Below are 27,402 nucleotides of genomic sequence, written 5' to 3'. Positions count from 1 at the left end.
CGGTAGTAGACAGCGATCATGTTCAAATCCCAATGACAGCGTGTACCGGTGAATGCGTAGATGCACAGACAGAGGACTCATCCGCCGGGCGCCTTAGCACAAACAAACCGTGCTTGTTAAATAACATCAAATGAAATAATTAAATCACATGCACCCACACCCAGATCGACTTTGGAGGGGAATCATTTCCGAAGGACATACAGTAGGCTTGTTATGTGCAACGAGCTGCTTTATATTTCTATAGACGTCCTTTGAATCTAGAAGGCTGGGGAAATTGGGATGTTTGTGCGGCGCGCGCCATCTCGGGGGTGTGGTAATGCTCGCGCTGTGACCTCACGCGCGCACGGGCTCTGAATACTCAGCACTCAGAGCAAGCAGCGCACAGCGATCACCAGATAACCGAAGGCATGGCTGCGTCTCAGGGGAAGAGCGAACTCCGTTATGCGGACTGGATGTCAAGTTTACCGGCAACCTTGCACAGCACTCCTCTCACCAATCTCGCAATACCGGGTAAGCTCTCCTTCTTGCCATTTAATTCACGTTTTGAAGAAATAGTAGCAGTGGAGGGTGAGAAAAGGGGTGGAAATATTATACAGAGCAAATTTGCTGCTTGAGACCAGATTCTTTTTCAATTACTTAAATGACGCTTTCAGAAAGTTTTTATTTTGGTTGCATTTTACGTCCGCGTGAGGGAAAATACTCTTATTCAAAACGCACATTGAGATGAGAGGTCTTACAAACTGAAGATTAGACGAATTGTGATTCTGACACAATCTATTGTGTGACTAATGTGCTGGTCCAATCCAGTGAATGAGTTTATAATAAGGTTAGAATGTGTAATAGAAATTAAATTGCACTTGTTGCTCGGGACTCGAAATCCAAAAGACTTTGTTGCGAATTAAGAGTCACGCCACAATGCACTTGTGCTAAAGCCCTAACCAATCAAAATGAAATAATAATAAATAAATTAATTAATACAAATACGCGTATAGTAGGCCTAGTTATGTAGAGCAAAAGAAACAAGACATAGGCCGGATAAAGGATAAAAAAAATTATAAAAAATATTTAAAAAAATAACTTATTTTTGTTGTTGATGTTTGTTTGTTTTGTTACTTTATCAAAACCTTATCTAAAGTCAGTACACTCAAAATTACCCTTAAACACCTTACTAAAAGGCAAAACTATAAATAAGCATATATATATTGTTTATAAAAAAAAAATCTTAGAGTTTTTTGGAGCTTATTTATTAGTTTGTTTTTAGATTTTTGAGCTTCAAATTTTTGGTCACCATTCTCTTGCATTGTATGGACCTACAGAGCTGAAATATTCTTCTAAAAATCTTCAGTTGTCTTCAGCAGAAGAAAGGAAGTCATACACATCAGGGATGGCAAGAGGGTGAGTAAATTATGAAAGAATTTAGATTTTTGGGTGAACAATTTCTTTAACCCTTGGATATAAAGCCCTCAAGGCTTTTGTTGTCCTAACGTCAAACTGCACTGCCAGAGGTAGGCTACATAATTTTATAAACTCAGTGATCGCATTATTAGGTACACGTGAACACCTGCTTATTCATGCGTTTATCTAATCGGCCAAATGTAAGGCAGCAGTGCAATGCATAAAATCGTGCATTTACGGGTCAGGAGCTTCAGTTAATGTCAGGGGTGGACTGGGTAGAGACAGGGTGTCGCTGTCATAAAGTGGCGGCCCATTTGAGCTTATCGTGGCCCATTTGGCCCCGTTTCATGGTCAGCCCACCGGAAAAATTCCAGAACTTCCCAATGGCCAGTCCACGCCTGGTTAATATTCACATCAACCATCAGAATTAGGAAAAAAATTATCTCAGTGATTTGGAACGTGACATGATTTTTGGTGCCAGATGGGCTGGTTTGAGTATTTCTGTTACTGCTGATCACCTGGGATTCTCACGCACAACAGCCTCTATCTAGGGTTTACTCAGAATGATGCCACAAATAAAAAAACATCCAGTTAGTGTCAGTTCTACGGATGGAAATGTCTTGTTGATGAGAGCGGTCAACAGAGAATGGCCAGACTGGTTTGAGCTAACAGAAAGGCTATGGTAACTCGGTTAACGTTTCTGTACAATTGTAGTGATCAGAATAGCATCTCAGAATGCACAACATGTCGAACCTTGAGGCAGATGGCTTCAACAGTAGAAGACCATGTCGGGTTCCACTTATGTCGGCCAAGAACAGAAAGCTGAGCATTTCTGAGCATGTCCAACAAAACTGGACAGTAAAAGACTAGAAAAAGATCACCTGGTCTGATGAATCTTGATTTCTGCTGAGGTACACAGATGGTAGGCCCAGTATGAACAGTGTGGAAATTAAAAAATCTAAGATTGTGTTATCCCAAATTAAAACAATTAGCAAAGGTTAAGCATTTTGAAGTGTGCAAAATGGCTGGGTTTCACCTTAGTTGAAAGTGGCTTACTAACAAATCCAAAATTAAGGTGTTACATATTCACATTGTTAAGAATGGTTCTAGAGGGAAAAGTTTTTGCTGTTTTTATGGTAGTGTAGGGGAAGTTATTCTGCCAAATACAACAGTTGAGTTGCGCCAGAGGCTGAAGCAATCAGCCAGACAGGCCCAGAGAGACTCAGGCTTTGATTAAAACCCCTGATTAACGTCTATGTCATGATTTCAACCCTTTGCCTCAAGAACTAATCAACTGGCCAGCCACCTCCAAATCATTTTGTTAACAATCAATTATGGGTTCTGATTTCTTGATCTTACAGTAAGCGCTTTGACTACAACATATGAATGCAAACTAAAATGCATAATTTGCATTAAATACTGCAGGGAGAAGTTTACCTTATCCCACTGATAAGTCTGGCCTAGATTCTTGATTTCATTAGTACTGAAGCCTTAGCCCAATTCTGGACAACTTGACCAGGTGCATCATCTCTCTTCTGTAAAACTTTAGTAAAATAGTGATATCTGCAAAGCTGTGGTTGGGCTATGGAAATTCATAGTGTAGTAGCTGTTTATCAAAAGGCTCTGTACAAATTAAGTCTCCAATAAGAATTCTGTACACATCACTCCCACACAGATATCTTGAATATCTGAAGGGAATATTAGGCTTAATTTCTCACAATTCTAAGTTTAGATCTCACTCTTAAAGAATTGAAATCTCATGGAAATCTCATGGAAATTAAGTCTTTGAAAATGTGTTCACCCTGTTCAAGCGCTCATGTCCTTGTGTGTAAAATGCATGCATTCATCCTGATCTAATCCCTAGAGACATAAACCATATAAGGTCTATCACATCTCTGAACCATCAATCAAGGTTGATTTTGCTTAACTAACCCTCTAGAGGTACAGTATATTTTCAGCTTATCCAAACACAGATATAATTAGAGTAAACAATGACCATTTTAGCTCCTCAGGATTAATTCCGAAAACATAGCCTAACGATCGATCTTCGGACTTTTTCTCATGCATATTTCAATGGTGCTTTATTTTAGCCTCAGGCACTTTTGCTCCTATGCTGTCAAATTGACAGACAGCTGGAGGTTTGCATAATTCTCCAAAAATAAACTATTATTTATTTAGCTTTTGAAGTGCATAGTAAACTGTATAGTCAATGTAATACATTTACATAAACTCTTTATTAGTAAATGTTTAAATTGAATTGTGTAATTTCTGTGCCACAGTGGAACTGCAAAAATAATGATTGTTTTCAAAGAGATTTATTGAACACTACACTAATCTGCCATTGGTCAGTTAAACATACCACCACCCAAAACTCACATCATAGGTTGAACGAAAGTTGTTATATGCTGGCACAGAAGAGCAAACAGGAGCAGGACAAAGACAAGATGATTGTGAATCCAAGTGCAGTTTATTTAAAAAATTGTGATAAATCCAAAACATGAAAACAAAACAGAATATAACCAATGCATAAACTAAACTAGACTATGAACAATGACTATACTATAATCATGAACATTGACAAAGACGTTACACAAACAATATTCAACAAGAAACAATGGCTAACATGAGGATTTAAATACAGATACTTGGGGAAAAAGATTACAAGACAACCAATGGCAAAATAACAAGATTAATAAACAAGAACCAATGACAAGACTAAACTAATAATAGGATAACAATACAATAAACAAATGGACCAAATACAAGACTGGACAGTAACAGGAAATGTTTTTATACTTCCAAATAAAACATATGAAATCGAAATATGAATCAAAAACATGCATAGACACTACAGCTTGTTGGGATGCTCATACAAATGCAGTGTTTTGATAGCATCACCATGTAAACACTTTAAGAGGAATCCACCTATTAATGGCTTATTTATAGTTGTTTCTGCATATTAAGCTGTAATAGAAAGGATTGTAACAAATAATTGTGTTCACTGTCCCTATCTGCATATCGCAGCGGCGTTTTGTGGTCCGTTCTGCATAACGCGGTGGCTCATTTTTGCTTATCACGGCCCATTTGGCACGTTTCATGGCCAACCCACCGCCCCGCTCGGTTCACCCGCTGGCCAGTCCACCCCTGAGTGGCCCCAAAGTGTGTCGACCCATCGAGAAAATGCCCGGTATGCCAGATTGCCAGTCCAGCCCAGGTCGGTGAATGTCGAGGAGTGCAGAGAATGCAGGTTTGATCCAGAGGTGGGTCTGTCAATTGCACTCGTTCCCATGGCTCGTCATCGCTTGTGTGTAGATTGCATAACTGTATTAATAATATTGTAGTAACCATATTTTTTTGTCAGAAACCATAGTTTTATTACAGTAATATTGTGGTAATATAGTAGCCATGGTTAATTTTATGTTTACTATAAATGTACAAAATATACCATGGTGAAACCAATGATACTGTAGTAAAACCAAGTTTATTTTTTATAAAGGAAAATTAAGGTTTTGATTAAGGGCAGTGGTTAGTGTAGGTTGTCTGTGAGACTCTAAATAAACACACTGCGGTGATGCCTTTACTGTATGTTAGTATTTAAATATGGGTGCAAATAGGATCTGAAACTATTTGCACCAGGGTGCAATTAGTATCCACATTTATTTGCACCAGGATGCAGTTAGTATCTACCATTATTTGCACCAGGGTTGGGGTGCAAATAATATCTACCACTATTTGCACTTGGGTTAAAATAGTATATACCATTATTTGCACCAGGATCTTTATTCCATGGAGCACAAAACAAGATGTTAAGCAGAATGTTAGCTTGTGAATGTTAGGGTGAGTAAAGGATGGCTTATTTTTCATTTTTGTATGAACTGTCCCTTTAAGTACTCCAGGACTAAAACTGGCTCTCCCAACTCCAGTATTATCCAGGAGAGACTCTAATGTGTCTTATGTCCTCCCTCAGAACTCATTTATTGTTGTTCCAATATAAGAGGGCCAAAAAAAAAATTATAATCTCAAACCTCTCCTTAGAGCTGGACTGGTCCTTCTGTTGCATCTCAACATAATTTTCTTGCAGTATCAGTATTTGCAATATTTTGTGGAAATATATTGTAAAAAGCAATAAAAACTTTTGAAATTTGCTCTGCCTTTAAAATTGTAATCTAACTCATCTCTAAAGCATCATTGGCAAACCCTCTTTTTATTTTATTTTCCATTCTTTACTATTTTTTTTCTATATTTCTTTATCTATGTAAGTAAATGATAATGAAAGCTTTTTAATACGGACAATGTGTGTAAAGTATTTTTACTATAGAAAAAAAAATAGAGATTAGCTTGTTGTCCTCCTCAAACACACTTGCAAAAACATGAATCATTCTTCTATTGCAAACAAGTCCCCAGGAGGCAGACTAACCATTACTAAATGGAATAGATGTTGTAGGTTCTGCCCTTTTCCAATCTTGTATGTGCCAGCGGGAACTTCGCCACGAGGTATACATTTATCGCAGCACCCTGAAAGTGTTGGTCAAAGGTTTATATAATTAACCTACATGTCTCTGTATCTTAAAGTAATGCATTTGTGCTTTAGCTGATGGGGGCTTTTGTATGGCTCTTACTTCACTGCGATCTGCTCTATGGATGGATTGATGAGGTCATCACCCCGCTACACTTGCCATTGTCACCTGCAGTGATGGCGAGACCAGGTCAGGGGAATTGTGACAATGCAGATGGTGGCTGTGCTAAAGTGACAAGCACAAAGCATAAGCAGAACACCGTTGCTTTATGTGCCACCAGTATATCTGGAAAGTTGGCAGATTATTGCAGTTTGGAGATGGGTGGAATCTGGTTTCATTAGTTTTTATGCAGAGCCATAATTGATATTCATGCTTTGACACATTTACATTCATAAAGAGATGTCCCTGTGCCCATGAATCATAGTTGGCATGGACTCTTTTGCTTTTGAATACCAGCCAGTGACAGACACAAAAATAAATGTATTATTTCCTCAGCAGCCAAGCATAATTATTTTACCCTTGAAATATTTTTCATATATGATTGCATATGTAATCTTCAGGGTTCAGAATTTGACAAAAGTCTGCCTTTCAATTCATGAGTTGGCCACTCCACATTATGTTGAATTTATAGTCGAATGACAGGAAAAGGAATTTACTTATTGCAATTCAAAGAAATTCAATAGTCAACAAAAAAAAATAAAAAAAGTAATTTAATTAACCCAACAACAAAATAGGCAATAACAGATAGCTTCATAAGTGCCCTGTTTAAGCTTGCTTTTTGTATTTGGCTCTATTTTGTGGCGCTTGGGATAAATTAGAGCATTATTTCTGGGAAATTAAGTGTCCTTTCATTAGATTAAAGTTAATTTATTAAACACAAAAAGTAAAATTTATATATAAAGTATGTCAGATTTTAATTAATATTAAATAATACTACTCTTGGCACTGTTTTTAATTTTTGTTTTTGAATCAGCATTTACAACAGCATTTTTTTTTTTTTTACTACTGTAAAATGGGGGAAAAGAAAATATGAAAAGCATGTTCAGGCAATGAGACTCATTATAAAAAACAATGGAAATTGTAAAAGTAAAACAAACAGATCTGATACAGTAGTAAGAATTGTGGTTTAAATGTCCTTAGGTGTCCGAAAATGCCAAAAATATAATTGCCCTAAATGTAGGCTTAATTTTCTTTGTACAAAATAAAATGTATAGATTTTGTATTTTTTAATTTTTTTATTACATTTTCTCGACAGGTTTTGTGAGAATCATCAAATAGCAGTTATATTCTTTCCATTTTAAGTCCTTTAAGTCACTTCTGCAAAATCTGCATCTTGTTTGCTACCTTCATTCAAATTGAGGATTTGAATTGGAATTCAGAAGGTATTCTCAGTTAAATTCTGAATGTGCACAACCCTGGTAATCCTACCTATTCGTTAATGCCATAGCTTTGGTGAGATTCACAAAAGCTGGCATAATCTAACTGCAGTGGTAATAGAAGCACTCTTCACCGGTCTAGACATTTGACCTTGAAACAGCAGCAGTGCCATTAGAAACTCATCTGCTATGCCCGAGTCAATTTTTCTCCCCACAGCCTCAATGGGCACATTTTGGCTAAATTCTTTTGGTAAATTTACTTGATTGATTTTACGTGCTCAGTTAGAAGCCAAAAACTCAAAGCACCTTTTCGTTACAAATATAATTTCATAACGGTGATTTAGTGGATGAATGTCGAGGAGTGCAGTGACGGGTTTGATCCGGAGGCGGGGTATGATTGGTCAATAATTGGTCCTTTGACATGTAATCAGGTAGCCAACCAACTTGTGTCTCACTGTCTAACATTTAAATTGCTCAGTTTTGCAGACAAGAGTTTTCACTGCAGCACACTGTGAGACTTTTTCTTGAACCCACCTCCACCCCAGCTTCACTGGTCTAGATCTGCTACATGGGGATGGTTTGTATGTTTAGTTGTACAGCAGCATGCTCATACTTGCTTGTTGCAGCATGTCTTGCATTTTGTCTTACTGTGTAGCAGCATGTCCACATGTTTAACTCAGTATGTATTTTCTAGCAGATGCAAGGCTCCCTACTTGCTCTGAAGCAGTAGCAGCATGGCAGATCTAGTCCGCCAAGACCAATATCCTATCAATATGTCATACCCACATTAACATGCTAAATCTTTCTGAGAGTTGTCATGACTGAAATTACTTAAAGTTGCAGCAGTGGCATGAAAAATGTTAATGGCTTCAAACCTCTATGGCACTTATTGCTCATGTCATCTTTAAATCTGTCCATCTATCCAATTGTTCATCCATTAATCCTGCACTTTAGACCCAAAAGACAGGATTTCTTTTTTTCTGGTGTGTCACAGAATGCAGAGACAGGACCCAAATGCAGAGTTGAAAAATAAAAGGGTATTTATTTAATAACATAAGGGCAAATATAAAAACCAAAAAACTCCTATTTAAAAACTAAAAGTAAATAATCCAGGCAGGGGAAACAAGGAATAGGGCCGACCAGACTTGGCTACGTGAACTAGGGAACGAGGAAACAAACCGACTGATAGGACCGGCATGGGAGAGCCAACATTACAGGAAACAAGACGAACTGGCACTGGACAGTAAACACGAGGAGACTAAAATAGGGAGAGAAATCAACAGGTTAACCAGGAGGTGTGACTACTAATCTAGTAATAGGCAAAAAAGGAGGCGGAGTATGATGTAAGACATAGAGACAAAACAAAGTCACATGCTCTCACAAGACAACAAAACACCCAAATTGCATGAGCGCACATTTACAAGACAATTAGGCAATATACGGCCATGCCAACCAACAAACAAGACGAGAATGCGAAGCAACATCAAACAAAGCTATGCAGTGCATCATCACACTAAACAAAACCTGAGCGTACACTCGCACAGTCCTGTCAGACAAAAACTCTGATTGACTGAGTGGCAGGTCCTTGACATAGTGTGGATTAATTCTCCAGCTACAACAAGCGTTGACTTTTTGAGTTCAGTGTTTTATGCCTGTATGATATAGTCATATATTCTTTAACCTAATTGTGCTTAAGATTTTGTTGTAAAATTGATGGCTCCAGATAGGTAGGAGAAACCAAATGTCAAACGAATAACGAACCAACAACTAACTTCTGGAGATAATGTTCCAGTTTCAGTTCTACTTCATGTGGATTATAGGCCTGCGTGCTGGTGTAAATGTTAGTGTAAGTTAACAAAGTGCACAATTTCCAATTTTTTTTATCACAAAACCCAATCTGGATCTGATTTTCTGCATTATTGAATACACCTGAGCTCAACTTGTTAGAGATTGCTCTTATTTAGCAAGCATTCTTTATAAAATATTTTTTTGTATGTGTATATGTCGGGTTGTAAATTCTGGAACAACTTATAGTACAAACTTATGTTATTTATAATGAGGTATTTTTTTATGTATGCAGCCTCCGGAGGATGCAGCCTTCCAAACGAGACACAGCCCATGTTTTTACATAAAAAATTATGAATGACATACAAATCATATACTGTGCATGACATATTTACAATTCAAAATGGCGAATTTTGCCAAATGGTGAATAGTTTACACCCTTGGAAATTACTTTTGTTACAACATAAAACAATGGTCAAATATTGCATGTTTAGTTAGATACCTTCATCAAATTATATTGATGAGCCGCGTTAGACTACTGAGCATGGGGGACTTGTCCCCCTCAATGTATATTGCAGTTACGGCTCTGCTTCAACCTAATAATACACACAGATTAATATTGTACTGTTGGGTATAGGCACAGGAATAAAAAGCAAATGCACAACTAACCGGGAGAGAGAGAACATAGCAGCAGAGTTCATCCTGCTGCTTCTCTTTCAAACTAAATTAAAGAGAAGCACTAACAGTTTACAGGGAGGATAACAAACACAAAGTCCTCTTTATGAACACCATTTATCTATCAAATACGCGCAGTGCACCAATCACAAGGGAGAGGCAAACATGTGCTTAATAACAGAGAATTGAGCTTAATATTAGCAACCTAAAATCTTGATGTGTAGCCTATCATTAATCTTACACAAAACTTTACTGCATTAGTCTTTCTAAAGTACAGCATGGCAACATGGCTTAAAGTTTGTGGGTACAACCAGAATGTTACTGTGTAATGTAATGTTACAGTTTCCAAAAAATTGCATGTCTGCTAATAAAAAAACAGCAAATTCTGTTTTATATGTGTATAGGGGACATTTAAGGTATAATACAGTTGTGCCCCTATAAGCACATCCGACCCCACCCAGGCCCCCTACTCAAAATGGTGTAGAAGTGCCCCTACTCTTTCCTGTAATAATTCGTTTTTCTGCTGCACTGTGAGACAGTCCCCTGTTGTTGACACTTGCATGCCAATCTTTTGTGAATAGTAGTTCCATCATCACAGTGGCAGCCCAACATGTCACAGTGAACCCTAAAATAGAACCTGCTATAAGTTTATAGTGGTTAGTTTGCTTTTTAGCATGGCTACCCTGTCACTGAACCACAGTGGACAGTGAACCTTTAAATCAGGGAGATTATTGGTCTATATAAACATTGAATGTACACAAATGATAGCTCATGATAGAAAATAATGTATCCATAGTTACCATTCACATTAGGATGAAATCTGAGAAAACATCAGAGACTTTTACTGGGGCTTTTTGTTAGTGTCATATCTTTAAGCAATAAAGTATAAGAAGTTGTGCTAAATCGTGAATATAATGAAGCTTAAAGGGCATTGCTAGGCATGGAGCCCTGCAGAGTGGCTGAAGCCCCTTCAGACATGACTATATTTAGAATATTATTGCTTTTATGAAAGAGTTACTACAAAATTAAAGGATACATGTTTTCTTTAACAAATTATTTATTAAACAAATTAATTAAGTGCCATCCTCCCACTAGATATGACAGTGGAGCATAGCTATGTAACAATAACAATCTGATCCACTATGGATGCTGCACAGTGATAAGGTGTACAAATGTTATTATATTGTGTATTTTATGGCTGGAATGTTATATTGACCGATCGATCGGCATTCAGGACTGGAACTATCCATTTTATGATTGTTTCTGTATTTTGGCTCTGAAAACCTCTTATAACTGCGTCATATTTTATATTTCAATTAGTCCTTCCTTTTCTAACACTTGAATTATAAGATACAGTTATATACTTTGTTTAAATAATAATATATTTAAATTAAAACATAACTAGCTAAATAAAATATAATAATGGATTTATTATAATTAATTATTATTAAATAATAATATAATTAAAAGCTTTGTAACATACAGTATATTACAATAGGACAATATTGGCCCATTAAATCAACAGTTAGCTGTAGACAATTGTGTGACTTCACTACAACAACATAAACTGTCTCAAAGATCATTTCTGGATTGGATGTTTCAAAAACAGAAATGGGACAGAATTATTGATGTCTTTAATTTTATCCAATGCAGCTCTTCTCCGAAATAAAAAAAATTAGACCAGTCAGTTACAAGCAGTTTGATAATAACTTTCCTCAAATCTACTTTATTCAATCTTACTATACTTCAGTTCATTACATCTCAAGGCAGGGATCCCGTCACAGGAGAATACTCCTCTGCATTTAATTCATGAGCTATTAGAACACAATATATGCATGTGATCTCATATTCTATGTGATCTCATAGAATATTATTTGCACAGATCTGTTAAATTTCAGATTGCTCTCTTCTTTTAAACAACTTTTGAGATATTCCTTTTAGTTCTCTAAAAATGTGAATGTGGTGCAGCGATAACAATTTGATTATTTTAATTTCCTATGTCTGAAATTATTGAACAACATCAACATGAAATCATGAACCCATGTCATTTCTTAATAAATGTTGTAAGGGGGGTTAAGGGAAAGGAGGAGGCGAGAACCGGCTTGACAATATAAATAATATTATAATATAAAACTAAACGAAAAGACAGAAATAAACACATGACGGTCAGCTGCCCGTAAACGTTTGCTCTCTCTTCTGCACCACCGTCCGCAGTCGGCCTTTATCCCTCTCCAAGGCTTGATTAGCCTGACAAGGGACCGGGTGTGTAGAATCACAACCCGGCCCGCCCTCCGCCCGATCACATTCCTCCCTCGTTCTCTCAGGCCGGGGAGCCCCCGGCATGATGTACCCCCCTTTTCTTGAGGGAGGGTATGCCCTAAGCCCCGTCTGCCGGCAGGTCATCCCCACTTTCCTGAATCTGGCAGGGGAAAATCTACCCTTAATTAAAATAGGGGGTACTTCCTGTAACCGTGTTGTACCCCCCCCAAAAAAAATCACTGAATAATTTAAAAGAAAGGGAATAGGCCAACCCAGAGCGGCAGTGGGAGAGAGAGAGACCAGTTACTCACTGGATCTCCGATACACCACAGCTTGGTCCTCGGCCACTCCTCCACCCTCTAGTGGAATGACAGCTGCGCCTCCCCAGGCGGATCGGAGGCAGTCCTACAGCCCCTGGCAGACGGAATGCCCCGCCGCGTTCTCTGGGAACAGAAGGGGTCTCCTCCGCCCCTGGCAGCGGCCCTGACCACTCCAGGCGATCAGCTAGGTGCCCCTTCTCCCCTCGCTTAATTAGCCTGATGAGGGACTGGGTGTGTAGAATCACAACCCGGCCCGCCCTCTGCCCTGTCACAAATGTAATGTTATTCACATTATTTCAGAGGGGGATAAAATTGTCTTTGTAATATTTCATCGAAATGTAATCATTTGCCCCAGACTCTAAAATTACCACTGTTAATCTACTGTTGTAGGGAATGTAGGCTTAAAGGTTTTTCCAAGAGGTTAACACCAAGGGTGCAGATTTGGTTTGAACATTGGGGAGGTTGCAGCGTGAAGCATTTGCATGTTTCCATTGCTCATGGTATTGTGACAGGGCGGAGGGTGTGGCTGGGTCGTGATTGTACACACCGGTCCCTTATCAGGCTAATTAAGCCTCTGAGAGGGATAAAGGCCGACTGCGGATGGTGGTGCGACAGAGAGAGATTGTTTACGGGCAGCTGATCGCGACCTGGCCCTGCCCTCCGCCCTGTCACAGGTATATATAATGGGAGGTTGTACTTGCTTGTTTTTATTATTTGGGTGTATGTGTGGTGGGGGTGGGGGGAGTGGTTACGCCCTGGTTAACATAGTAATAGGTCTATATTGCCAGTCAACATGAATGTAATGAAGGTTACAGCAATAATAGCTAATACTCTTAGAATTTAAAAAAGGAGTGTAACCATTAGAATTCGTTGAGATGCCCTTGAGGTTGAACTTGACCTCCAGCTTCCATGTCCTTGTCAAAATGCCTCTTGTAAAGTGCACAATTATGCTCATACATCTTATCTGCCTTGTCAGGCTCTAAATTGATGAGACATGTGAAAATTGTGTTAGTGCAGACTCCTCTCCATTTCCATGAACCAGAACACATTACCTATGTCAAGGAGGGAAATGAGATGTATTGTCTAGTTACTCAAGCTGAATTTGACACAAATGTCCTTCCTTCCACCAACATGAAAACTATGAATCTGACTTGATTTCTTTTTTCCTTTCTTTCTTTGTTTCTTTCTTTCTTTGCCTGTTCAACACTGTACCCATTAACAAGTGCTCATTGGCTTGTTAAAAGCATTTTCTAATTCTCCAATCATTTCGACTGTTTCTGTTGTTGTGGTTATTGCTGAAATGTCTCTGCCGAGACAGCTGCTTGCCTAATGGCCCTTTCCCATGGTGAATGTTGATGACTACAGTGCTGCCTTCAGATGGAGAGATGTATTGTTTATTCATTAAAAATATTATTCAGATCATCACTCTGACACTGTTTATTGACTGCTTACTGCTTTCATTTGAATAGATTAGCATAGGCATAAACAGGTTGTAGTTGTTTGTGATTTTTGGAGATCAAATATAGCACCTGGATTTGCTCTGTATTTACTGTAAACTGAAAGCATGCTTGTGAATTCCATTTTATTATATTGCAGGCCCTAGCAACAATTTTCCCGTGGGTTGTTTTATGGTGCATTAAGAATGCAAGGGTTCACTAATAAATTTTTCCATTATACGCTACCGTCAAAGCTGTGTATATATATATATATATATATATATATATATATATATATATATATATATATATATATATATACACACACACACACTTTCAGCCAAAAAGTTGGAATAATTGACAGATTTTGCTGTATCGGAAGGAAATTTGGTACTTTAATTCACCAAAATGGCATTCAACTGATCACAAAAATAGTCAGGACATTACTGATATAGAAAGCAGCACCATCACTATTTGAAAAATAGTTATTTTTTATCAAATTTAGACAGACCCCATTTCCAGCAACCATCACTCCAACACCTTATCCTTGAGTAATCATGCTAAATTGCTAATTTGGTCCTAGAAAATCACTTACCATTACATCAAACACAGCTGAAAGCTATCTGGTTCATTAAATTAATCTTATCATTGTCTTTGTGTGTTTTTTTTAAGTTGCCTCAGAATGCAATAGACTGGCATGGCATGTCTTAAGGTCAATATTAGGTTTCTTTCTCTAGAAACTCATCAGTCTATCATTGTTTTGAGGACTGAAAGCTTTACAATGCTTGAAATTGCCAAAAAACTGAAGTTTTCATACAAAGGTGTACATTACAGTCTTCAAAGACAAAGGACAACTGGCTCAAACAAGGACAGAAAGAGATGTGGAAGGCCAGATGTACAACTGAACAAGAGGATAAGTACATCAGAGTCTCTATTTTGCGAAATAGACGCCTCACATGTTCTCAGCTGACAGCTTCATTGAATTCTACCCGCTCAACACCAGTTTCATGTACTACAGTAAAGAGAAGACTCAGGGGTGCAGCCCTTATGGGAAGAATTGCAAAGAAAAAGCCACTTTTGAAACAGAAAAATACAAAGAAATGGTTAGAGTGGGCAAAAAAACACAGACATCGGACAACAGATAATTGGAAAAGAGTGTTATGGATCTAAACCCCATTGAGCTTTTGTGGGATCAGCTAGACTGTAAGGTGCGTGAGATGTGCTCGACAAGACAGCCACATCTATGGCAAGTGCTACAGGAGGAATCATGGGGTGAAATGTCACCTGAATATCTGGACAAACTGACAGCTAGAATACCAAGGATGTGCAAAGATGTTATTGCTGCAAGTGGAGGATTGTTTTGATGAGAACTATTTGAAGTAGTTTAAGAAGTTCTGAACATTGTTTTGTTTTTGTTTTTTTTATTTTAATAGTAATTTTTCATGGTATTAATGTCCTGAATATATATTGTGATCAGTTGAATGCTACTTTGGTGAATTCAAGTACCAATTTCTTTCCATACCAGCAAAATCTGTACACCTGTGTGCGTGCACACACACACACACACACACACAGATCAGCCACAACATTAAAACCACCTGCCTAATATTGTGTTGGTCTCCCTCCTGCAGCCAAAACAGCACCAACCAGCATCTCAGAATAGCATTCTGAAATTATATTCTTCTCACCACATTTGTACAGGGTAGTTATCTGAGTTACCATAGACATTCTCTGTCAATCTCTCTCATCAACAAGGCATTTCTGTCCACAGAACTGCCACTCACTGGATATTTTTTGTTTTTGGCACCATTCTGAGTAAATTCTAGAGACTGTTGTGCATGAAAGTCTCAGGAGATCAGCAATTACAGAAATACTCAAACTAGCCCAAGTTTTCTTTTTCAGCAGGGAATGTTGTGTAGTTGTGTATCTGTATACAAACAAAATGTTCCTAATTGCGTGAATAAATAAAACTGGCTACTAATACTGAGAAAAAGAACTAATAAAAAAATCTGAATATTTATTCCATGACTCTTTTAATAAGAAAAACAATAATAATAATAATAATAATAATAATAAAAATAATTATAGCAGCAGCACAAACACTTTTTCATAACATGGCGTGGCCCTTAATTTTGTATTGCTGACAGAATTTGGCCCTTGGTGAAAACTAATTGTGGAATTTGTCATACAGTGTATATGCTTTTTCTAAAAGAAACATACTAATGCAAAAACCCTCTCATCCAGGTTCCCATGACTCATTTAGTTTCTACATTGATGAAGCCTCACCAATTGGACCTGAACAGCCTGAGACAGTGCAGAACTTTGTCTCTGTGTTTGGTACTGTGGCCAAGAAACTGATGAGGAAATGGTTGGCAACACAGACGATGAACTTCACAAACCAGCTGGAGGCAGGGATCCGCTTCTTTGATCTCCGCATATCCACCAAACCCAGAGACCCCGACAATGAGCTCTACTTTGCACACGGTCTGTTCAGCGCCACCGTACGCGAAGGCCTGGAGCAGATCAGCACTTTCCTGGCCTCCCATGCTCGCGAAGTGGTGTTCCTGGACTTCAACCACTTCTATGGCGTACAGAACCTCCATCACGAAAAGCTGGTCCAGATGCTGCGAACCATCTTTGGGGACCGACTCTGCCCAGTAGTGTTTGCTCAAGAGGTAAGCCTGAAGTACCTCTGGGAAAAGGAGTATCAAGTGCTGGTCTTCTATCACAATCCCATGGCTCTGGAGGTTCCATTCTTGTGGCCAGGTCAGATGATGCCCTCCCCTTGGGCCAACACTACAGATCCCGAAAAGCTTATTCAATTCCTTCAAGCCTCTGTCAAGGATCGGAGACATAAGGGCACCTTTTTTGTGTCCCAGGTGGTTCTCACTCCCAAAGCAAGCACCGTCATGAAGGGTGTCACCAGCGGCCTGAGGGAGACCATCACAGAGAAGTAGGAATCAAGGTTTTTATGGTTTTCAAAATGTCACTAGTTTTTATTTTTAAATTGTTGCATTTTAATTTTTAATTTTTAATTATTCATTTAGTTTACATTTGAACTGGAGACTCTAAATTGCCACGTAGGTGTGAGTGAGAGTCCCCCAGCCACTGGGGGTTGCATCAGGAAGGGCATCAGGCATAAAATCTGTGCCAAGTCAAATATGCAGATCACGGATGGTCTGCTGTGGTGACCCCTAATGGGAGCAGCCAAAAGAAGAAGATTAATTTAGTTTATATTTTGTTTATTTCTTTGGAAAATTATAAATTTTAGTTGACATCAAATTGTGAGTGAAAACAAAGCAAAAAAGTTTTGGGGCACTTTGCTGTATATTAGTCATGGGACAAAAGCATGAATGTGCAAAGAGTGAAGACGATTACCACAACAAATTATTTAGACTCTCTTTTGAAAAAATAAAAATCAAGTTCAATAATACACATATAATGAATGTAAATGGTAGCAATGCACAAAACATTAAATACACTCTGTCTAAAGTCTAGCCACAAAACAATGTAAAAGTCATGTTAATGTGATCTGTTAACATGACTATAGTGTGATAAAATCATTATAACCTTATCTGTGTAAAGTAACCTAGTATTACAACTTCTTTGTCATGATGAAGTTATGCCGGTAAACCCTGTAGGCCTAAATCCTGCTAACTTTCACACAATGCAAAGGATACCAAAAAGAGAGTTGACATGACTTTGAGATTATGGTTTTAATCATTGTCTTCTGTTTTTGAACAAGCCATCATGTTGTCCTGTTCATGATCAGATGTACAAAGAAGGCACATATGTGCATCTAAACAAACAGCTGCTTCATGTTTGGAGCACTAGAGTAGCAAAGCTGTGACCAAGAAACATGCTCGCTCCGGTCATGGACAGTGGTCCATTCTGACGAGTGATTTCAATGTTACCAGAGTGTTTAGTGCAAAGGCCCCTCTCATATCTGAGTGCTGTTGAACTTGCATCGGTCAGGAACTGCTGTCACATCCGCATGTGACTTTGAATTCTCTGCTGTAATATCATGTATAAGGCAGGACGATGATTGGAAGGAAGTGTTTTCTTCTCATGAAGAAGCACTCAGAATCAAATGATATAGGCACATACTTTCTAACCATTCATATCTCAGACTTAACACATATACATTACATTTTGTTACCTTGCTTCAACTACAAAATGTTTTAAAACAAAATATTAATGTATTCTTTTTCAACGATAATAACCTTGTTCAGCACACTGCTCTCCATTATTACATAATCAATTCAGGGACATGTGTGGCATCAGAGAACATAGTGAATTATTAGATCTCTTTCTGTTATCCTCATATTGAGAGGAAAAACAACAGTGCCATGCAGATTTTTTACAGTACCAATTTAATGTCATCACAGTTATTAACCATTGCTTGACAGTCTCTTGAGCTTAACTAATCACGATTCATAAGGCTCAGTTAGAAACATGAAACTCTTGGCAGAAAGCTGATTTGTTTTAAAAGCCTCTGCATGATAGAACCACATATTTACTTCATTGGTTTTAGAGTGAACCAATATTCTGCTCATTCAAGTGACTGAGAAGATATCTCTCCACTTGTTGTTTGGAACACATTTGCATCTGCATCTGTTAGTGGATGATCTATTGATTTTTGCCTGTCACTATGCATGATATATATTGTGCCATTGTGCATGCAGTTAAGCCAGACCATATGTATCATAACTTGTGAGAGTCATAACCATGTTCATGCTATCCACATATGTATTCAATCCCCCCTAAGTATTTGGTGTGGAGCAGCACATTATTTCAGCTTGATGTAACTGGAACATTCGCATTGATTGCACTGATGGAAAATTAATTATAGATGAGGGGAGGGGGTACAGAGAGTAAAATGATAGGGGCTCAGCCAGTGCACTGCAATCTGACAGGCACGGTGTCTTATGAGCTGATAAAGCCTGCAAGCCGCCGCATCATCTCAGGGTGAGTAGCAGAGCATGAGATGACTCCTGAGTCATAGCGTGTCTCAATCTGCTCCCAAGTTCAGTAACAAGTACATTGCCAAAGGAGTTGGTCATTTCTAGGGCTGTCGCCTTGTCAAACGTTTTTGAGTGCATTGAAACCTTCACTCTCTAGAAATTACCAGAATGCACTATAAAAACCATTGAGCATTGGCTGATAGCTACAGTATACAGTATTCATTTTCAGGAAATGTTGTCATGTCTTTGTAAGTCTTTCAAGTTGTCAGAAGAAAATTGCAAGTTTAATTGTAGGAAGACAAATATTTCAGTTAAAAGAGATTCTAATTGTAATTCTTGGTCATCCCTTAAGTGAACAAAAGTGAAACAATCTTACAAACTTTTAAAGTGATAGTTTAAAAAACATCTCAGTTACGTATGTATCATTAGTTCTCTGAAGGGAATGAGATGCTGCATTTGATTGCTATGGGACACTGTCTGAGTGTCACGTGGTCTGAAGCCCTTATACAATCACAGCATTTTATTGGCTAATGCCTTTAAGTGACGCCCCCTAGGGAGCTACATCACGGGCTCCATAATGGTGCTCACTTTTGCACCATCGAGTATGGCCAGCTACGCAATGTCTCATTCCCCTCAGGGGACTAAGGGTACCTGAGACGTTCCCTCGTGGAACTTGTGCTGCATATGATCGCTATGGGAAAGAAATACATTCACGCCATGCGAACAGTATCTGCCAATGGTCTAAGCCAATGGGGCAAGCATACAGCAGCGCTCAAGAGAGCTAAAGTGTCTGAATATAAGGAATTATCAATTTTTTCCTGTTCCAATTGAGAGAACCCGGGATGTAGGATTCAAATCCTTGTCCAGATTATAGAATATAACATATGTATGCAGAGAGGACAACCCTGCCGCCACACGCGGATGGGGAAAAAAAGGTCTAAGCCTGCATGCCCCACGCATAAAGTGAGAGACAAGAGAATGTCTACCAATAGAGGCTCCATTGATAAGCACATGTTCAGTCACTATAGCAGGAACATAGACTTTAAGCATTGCCGGGGCAACCCATGCCCTGAAATGCTCCTGTAAAAAAATTCAGCACTGTACTGACAGTGCAGTGAACTGGATTTTCACTGCATGCTGTACACAACAAAGCAAAAATATGCCACTCAAATGTATATAATTTCCTCAGTGATGGAGTTCTAGAATTTGGAATGGTATCAACCACAGCGGGGGATAACCCATCATTCAAAAGTGCAGACTGATCAGTGGAAATGCGTAAAGATGTGGCACTGATGTCGCTGGCACATCAGTGACTCGATTTCCAGTGGTGCCGGGGGTGAGAGAGAAAACCAGATGGAACAGTGCGACATCTCGCTCGAAGAGAAAAGGTCCACTTCCGCTCAAACGAACCTACTCCAGATTTGTTTCATAATCTGAGGATGTAATGTCCATTCTCCAGGCGTCAGACCCTGTCTGGCCAGGAGATCCACCCCAAAGTTCAACGGGCCTGGAACATGTATGACTCGTCCCGTGCCCACAGAAGAATGCATCATGCCAGCCTTAGCATGGCACGAGAGTGCACTCCTCCCAGGCGATTGATGTAGGACACCACCATCCTGTTGTCCGACTGGATGAGGACATGACTATCTGGAATCTCTGGAAGGAAAAACCTTAATGGCAGCAGCACTGTGAGCATCTCCAGCCAGTTTATGTGTCAATATTGCCGCTGGCCCATCCAGACTCCATAGGCTGGACGACCTTCATGTACAGCTCCCCAACCCGATTAGGAGGCATTTGATCACCTTGTGGTGACACACCTGTCCCAACAGAACACCTGACATCAGAAGGTGGGTCCTTTTCCATGGCAGCAGAGTTTGGTAGCACCCACGCATCACTCTTAAGGCACAAAGCGCATGCGTCAGTGGTTGAAATCCCTTTGTGTGGAATTCATCCAGCACTGAAAAAGTCTCACATACATCATGCCCAGGGGATTAACAGTGGACACTGCAATCATGAGTCAAACCCAAAAGTCTGTGAAATGTTCTCGCAGGGAGAACACGTCCCACTCTGAACATTGCTAGATGCTGGTGTAATGACAGAATGCAAGCCAGAGACAGACTGCATTGCCTGTGAATTCAGCTCCACACCTAGAAAGAGTGTCCTGGCAACAGGATGTTCTTATCTATGTTCGCACGCAGCCCTAGATTGCTCAAATGGCTGAGAATGACATCTTGATGTTTGGCAGTCAAAATCTCTGAGTGAGCTAACACCAATCAATTGTCGAGATAATTCAAAACACGGTTGCCTTTAAGCCTCAATGGCATCAGAGCTGCATCCGTGCATTTTGTGAATGTGCGTGGTACCAGTGCATGTCCAAACGGAAGGACAAAAATTGGAAAGCATTTTCTCCAAAAGCGAATCTGAGAAAAAAAACCTGTCTTGTTTCGGCATAATCTGAATATGGAAAATGGTAAAGTGTCCTACAAATCTATTATCACAAACCAGCATTCTGAAATTACATTTCATTAGGGTGAAATTGAAATGTCTCAAATCCAGAATGGGACAGAAGACACTATCTTTTTTTGGGACCAGAAAATAATGACTGTAAAAGCCACATTCTCTTGTAGAATTGGGAATCACCTGTATTAACCCTTTTTCTAAGAGAGAGTGACATTTTCGAATCAAAAACGCGGCTTCCCGAACAGAGATGTCTGTTGGAACAACCCCATTGAATACTGGCGAAGCCCGCCTGAATTGAATGACATAGTCATGCTCTATTATTTGAAGTACCCAGTGCATATCTGTTATGCGAGACCCTTGGTCATGGAGACAGAGGCTGAATTCGGGAAGCGTTTTTTTTATATTCGCTCCCCAGAGTAAGCTGCGGGGAAACTGAACCATATTCTGGTAGTCGGCATTCGAGGTGTGTTCAAATAATTCCGATACTGACCGAAGGGCAAGCAGGGGAGAAACGTGTGTTTATACAGTCTAATTTAATTTACTGAATGGGGGCAACTTGACTTGATAGTGAACTCTGCTATTAATGGAGCCGATAGAAACACCAAGCGCTTGTCTGTGAGACGTGATATATGTGGAGGAGAGAGTTTGCTAACCACGATTCATAGGAGGCACAAATTCTGTTGTCTATCACCCTCACAAACAAAAGCATTGCCTTGACAACTCGTTCCCCAGCGAAAGCAGCTGGGGGGAAATCGAGGGGAAGTCCAAACAGAGCTGGTGAACACAAAGCCATTCCTTAATGCGATGCACTTGGTTGGACTGCAAAACCATTGTGTGTAGATCCAACAGCTGTCTGAAAAGATCCATGCCACCATTGAAAAATCGAGCAGAGACAGCAGTGTGCTTCTCTTCTCTCACCAGAACTCCCGTGTGAACTATGAAACGGGCGAAAGAAAAAAACTAGTTAAAATACCTTGCATTTCCTGATAGCATCCCGACAGAATAATGGCACCGACGAAGCACTTCATGTGTTGGTACACCATCACTCAGTTGGGGAATATTCTCTTATTCCAGCCACCGCGTTCTGTGGCCGGGCTCACCGGTCCATGCATGATCCCCACTGCCACGAGCAGCACTTCGAATGGGGAGGGGAGAGAGAGAGAGTTCCATTTTATTTCCTTACCCTCCAACGATGAATTCTCTCATAGAGCGTTTTTTAATGGCGATGGCTCACAACGCGTATGGTCTCTTGTATGCATTGTTTGTCATAAAATGGCTGCCGAGCTAGGCCTCAGATCATGTCCGACAAGACATACGCTTTGTCTCAGGGGAGTGTGACAAACAAGAGGAGGATTCTGGTGTCCTTTCATGCTCCTGTCTTCTCAGACACAAAGCTAAAATCCCCAAAAGCTCCAAATCTGGAGGCCGTAGAACTGGAACAAGTGGGGATAATGCCTTGTGGTAAGAAATTGTGAGATTTGATGAAGTGCGGTTGTCCTTGTAATATTTGGGGGGGAAAAAATCACAAATTACTCGACGTCCTTACATGTTTGCCACTCAAAAGGGAGAAAAATAATCTTCACTTCGACGTGAGTCGCTAGAAACAAACACAGGCTTAGACCATTCTTGCACTGAAGAACAGAAAATCTGACTCGTTGGCATGAAAGCGAGCGCCTTTATGGATGTAGCGCCCATGACGTAGCACCCTAGGGGGCATTGCTTAAGCACTATCAGCCAATAAATTGCATCAGTCCATGTGACACTCGGACGGTGTCCCATAGTGATCATACGCATTTCAAGTTCCACAAAAGGGAACAAGAAAATGTTGTAATTATTTACTCACCCTAATGTGTCTCCAAACCTATATGACTGTATTTCTTCCATGAAATACAAAATGTGCATTTTTTAAAAATCTTCACATGGTTTATTTGCCATAATGTAAGTAAATAGTGATTCCAGTCTGTCATGCTTGAAAAAGGACAAAAACAATCAAAAGCAGAAAAACCACAGTAAAAGTTCAAACAGTCAATAAAACTCACGCAATACATTCCAGTCTTCTAAAGTGATACAATGCAAAGAACAAAATTTAAGTTGTTTTTCACTCGCAAATTAAATCATGTTTATAATAGGCACTTAAAGGGTTAGTTCTCCCCAAAAATGGAAAATTCTCTTATAATTTATTCATCCCAGATGTGTATGACATTCTTTATTCTGCTGAGCACAATCAAAATTTCAAAGCTCTTTAGGCCCATGCAATGTAAGTGGATGAGTGCCAAAACCTTTAAGCTCCAAAATCCACATTAGGGCAAAATAAAAGTACTCAGGTTTTTGATGACTCGGGTTTTTAAATCAATATATTATAAATCGATTTGATAGGTGTGGGTGAGAAACAGATCAATATCGAAGTCCTTTTTTATTGTATTATCTTACTATAAATTCTACTCCACTTTACTTTCACTTTCTCATTTTTCTTCTTCTATTTTTTATTATTCACATCTTTCTTTCATATCACTCCCTACTGGGCAGAGAGTAGAATTTATGACAAACAATTACTTAAGTATCGATCTGTTTCTCAAACACACTATTCATACTGTGTTTGAATACATGGATTTAACCACTGGAGTCATATGGATTACCTTTATGCTCCCTTTTTGTGGATTTTGGAGTTTCAAAATGTTGGCACCCATTGACTTACATTGTATGGACCTACAGATCTGAAATATTTTTCTAAATATCTTAATTTGTGTTCTGCAGAAGAAAGAAAGTCATACACATCTGGAATGGCATGAGGGTGAGTAAATCATGAGATCATTTTCATTTTAGGGTGAACTATGCCTTTAACTCAAATATGGTGGCTACGTTGATAACAGCAAAATTTATTAGTTCTCATGGTGCCTTGTTTTGATTTTTATTTGGGTACTAATACAGTTTGTGACTTGCTTTGTTATATTTCTTTAATGTTTGAATGCCATTATGTATGCATCGTACATTATCTGTTTTGCATGTTGTTGCTTAATACCAGCAATGGTTTAATGTGCAACCTCACATGACCTGTCACATGTAATTGTCATTTATGTGCTAAATTCCCCCCCAAATTTTAGTTCACGATAAACAAATTCACTTCATAGGGTACTAGAGCAGAGCGTACTGTAAATTCGGCAACAGAAGGTCAAAAGTTCTGCTTCTGAAATCAGTCTGTGCCTACAGAAATTCGAATCACTGCCCCCAGTGGCTGAAGTTGGAAGTGTTTTTGGAATGTTTAGGCACATATGAACTCCAGTTTCCATGTCAAATGTCCACAGAGTGGTGCCAGAGAGTTGTTTTTGTAAATCACATAATAAAGCCAACAGAAATGTGCATGTGTAATGAACCATATACCCAAAACCCAAACCTAACCGTCACTGGAGTAAAAATATAATCTTATAGGGCAAATACAACTGCTGAATCGCCCAGTTGTTTATGTGAGCCTGATCAGTCAGACCACAGGGAAAGGTAAACACGTTTGAATTGATACAAAAATGCCTGAGGGGAGATGATGTTGCATAAATTTAACTCTGCAGAACAGGGTCAATGTCAATCTACTGCTTTATTTGGTAGCATCATGTTGTCTTACTGTGTGAACATGTTTATTACAAAGTGAAATGAGACCACTATTGTCCTGGTGTAGCACAAACACCTTCTTAGACATTCTGTATAGGGTAACAAATCCCCTTTGATTGAAACTGAATATAAATGTGTGTCCTCTCAGAGCGCTTCCAGGCATGATGCAGTGGATCCGCTCACAGCGACCTGGCGAAAGTGGCGTAAACATCATCTCGGCTGACTTTGTGGAGCTGGGTGGATTTATCAGCGCCATTATCACCCTCAACTACTACCTGGATGATGAGGAAGAGAATGCAACCTGAACCTCCAAATATCCAGAGTCACTTGTGGTATTAATTACACTTGCTCCCTTTCTCTTTAGTTTAATTGTAATCTTATTGATTTGTATCTATTTTTGGATCATAGAGCTCTGGTTGTCTCTGACATTTTTAGGGCTTATGAAAACCGTAAGGTTAAGAGATAAGAGTAGAGAGCAGACGCGGTCAAGTGGATTAATTTCAGGTATTGTCTGAGAACTAGGACAAATCGGACAGAAGGCGATTTCATGTTTTTTCTGGGCAAAAAGGTGACTGGCCTTTTCTCATGTTTCTCTTCTTCCTATCTGTTGGACTATGCTGATTCAAATGCGCAACATTTTCACAATTTAGCTTCTGATCAAAGTACCAATAACATTAACTCATATCATGGGGAATAAATATTGTTTGACTCTATAGTAGGTCTGTTTCTTGTGGTAATAGTAACTTGTATTATTGTCAAGTTGTAAATACTTGTAAACCTGTTGAATTGTACTATTGCTTACTATTTGTCCTGCTCAAACAGATGAGTTAAGGTTCCCTTCAGGGCCTCGGTCTGGTCTTATAATGCTGAAGAAGTGAACTATTAGATGTTTGTATTCACAACCAAAAATGGCAAATTTATGTAACAGCATATTTGTCTTTTTGCCAGTATCAACACTGAGAAGTGTGGCTTTGTATCGAAAATTTTTTGGAGTCATCCTTTACTTCGTCTATGATTCTAAAATGGATTCTTTTGTAATTGTGAAGAAAATATATACAGTATTCATTGCATTTGCACTGTTGTGACTGAGGACTGTTAAAGAGTGGCCATTGAAGTTTTGTGGCCTGTTAAATCCAAATGCAGTGCACAAAAAGCAGTATACCTGATAGTTGAGTAAAATGCTTAATACAATCCTTGTATCCCTTGTTTAAATAAATAAACAAGGGACACTACTTAATAATTGTAAACAGACCAATTATGATGCCATTTTCAAATAATCCAGACTAATTGGATAAATTGCAGTGCTAATGTTTTAATCAACCAGATGCCAAATAATTTAATTTGATCAGTATATGAATTTTTTTTAACAATGTGACAGATTCTCTCACACTAATGTCTTCTCTCTTTATTTTCTCTATTTGAACAAAAATTAATAGTAATTATATGCTGAATTGTTAAGGCATTATGTGAGTGTAGAGCGCAGGAGGGTGGGGCTGGGCTGGAATAACGCATGCCAATAAACCGGTCACCAATCAGCCTGATGGGGCGTATGAGGGATAAAGGCGACCTGTGACAACGGTTTGAGAGAGAGAGAGAGAGAGAGAGAATTACAGGCAGCTGCTCTGTGTGTTTATGTTTGTGTGTTTTTCGTTTATTTCTTCATTAAACTGTAATTTATATTGTAAAAAAAAAAAAAACTCACTCACCGTTTCTCTGATGCACCGTCACGTGGTCCCGGATCACTCCTCCACCCTCTCAGGCGGGCGGCAGCCGCCCCTACCCGGGCGGACCGGAGTCAGACTTACAACCCCGGCAGATGGAACACCCCTCCGCGTTCCCGGCGACTCGCAGGGCTCTCCGCCCTGGCAGCGGCTCCACTGCTCCAGGCAGTCGGGTAGTCCAGCCTCCACTCGCCTCGCAGACAGCGGCTGCTCCCCGAGTCCGGCCGGTCGGGCTACCCCGTCCCACTGTGGATGGGAGCAGCTCTCACCTGGGTGGACAACAATGTCGAGGACTCCGCGACGGACATCCCTGCTCCTTCCCGGGTTTCAGCACATTCGGGCAATGTGGGGGGGTTTAAGGGAAAGGAGGAGGCGAGAACCGGCTTGACAATATAAATAATAGTTTTAATAATGAACTGAACGAAAAACACACAAAAAACACACAGAGCAGCTGCCTGTAATTCTCTCTCTCTCTCTCTCTCTCTCTCTCTCTTTTGAACCTTCTTCTTCTTCTTCTTGTTTTACGGCGGATCACAGACATAGATATGCATTACCGCCATCTATAACCCAAATGGACCATTGACACTCTACTTACAATCTTCTAATTTACCTTACTCCACCAATCTACATACAATCACACTTAATTCTTAAACCTGCATAGAGGCTAAGGCTTCCGTTCCCACACTCAGCCCCATGGAAGGGTAAAATAAATGAAAATAAATGAATAATAAAAATAAAAAAATAATAATAATTTTTCTTACATACTTATATACAAACCTGTACTTCCCAAATACTGTAACAATAATGGAGTTATGTTTCTACCAAGATTTAATACATTTTTAATAGTAAACTGCTCACCCTTATTTACTAGTTCATCCTTCCACTCATTCCTTT

The 27,402-nt window shown here is 39.3% G+C and overlaps 1 protein-coding gene across 2 annotated transcripts; it reads left to right on the top strand.

Moving 5' to 3' along the window:
• Positions 1 to 211: 211 nt before the first annotated feature.
• LOC127631130 (PI-PLC X domain-containing protein 3-like) lies at positions 212 to 26,936 on the top strand. Of its 2 annotated transcripts, XM_052109129.1 has the most exons (4): positions 212 to 510; positions 16,008 to 16,716; positions 24,936 to 25,119; positions 25,223 to 26,936. In XM_052109129.1, exons 1-3 carry the CDS (start codon positions 408 to 410, stop codon positions 25,090 to 25,092), a joined length of 969 nt encoding a protein of 322 aa, XP_051965089.1. In that variant the 5' UTR covers positions 212 to 407; the 3' UTR covers positions 25,093 to 25,119; positions 25,223 to 26,936. The 2 variants fall into 2 exon arrangements, with proteins under 2 accessions (XP_051965089.1, XP_051965088.1); XM_052109128.1 differs by having other exon boundaries at positions 24,936 to 26,936.
• The last annotated feature ends 466 nt before the right edge of the window (positions 26,937 to 27,402 follow it).

This window comes from Xyrauchen texanus, chromosome 37 (assembly GCF_025860055.1).
Source record: "Xyrauchen texanus isolate HMW12.3.18 chromosome 37, RBS_HiC_50CHRs, whole genome shotgun sequence".
In the NCBI taxonomy this organism is placed as follows: Eukaryota; Metazoa; Chordata; class Actinopteri; order Cypriniformes; family Catostomidae; genus Xyrauchen; species Xyrauchen texanus.
Note: the sequence above shows the minus strand (reverse complement) of the source record. Positions and strands in the feature narration are given on the sequence as shown.

What these genes read in the sequence shown, in the direction of transcription:
- LOC127631130 (XM_052109129.1), top strand. Translation starts at nt 408, where the DNA reads ATGGCTGCGTCTCAGGGGAAGAGCGAACTCCGTTATGCGGACTGGATG. An exon ending in CACCAATCTCGCAATACCGG is followed by an intron (nt 511 to 16,007) that starts GTAAGCTCTCCT and finishes CCTCTCATCCAG; the next exon opens with GTTCCCATGACTCATTTAGT. An exon ending in AGGGAGACCATCACAGAGAA is followed by an intron (nt 16,717 to 24,935) that starts GTAGGAATCAAG and finishes GTGTCCTCTCAG; the next exon opens with AGCGCTTCCAGGCATGATGC.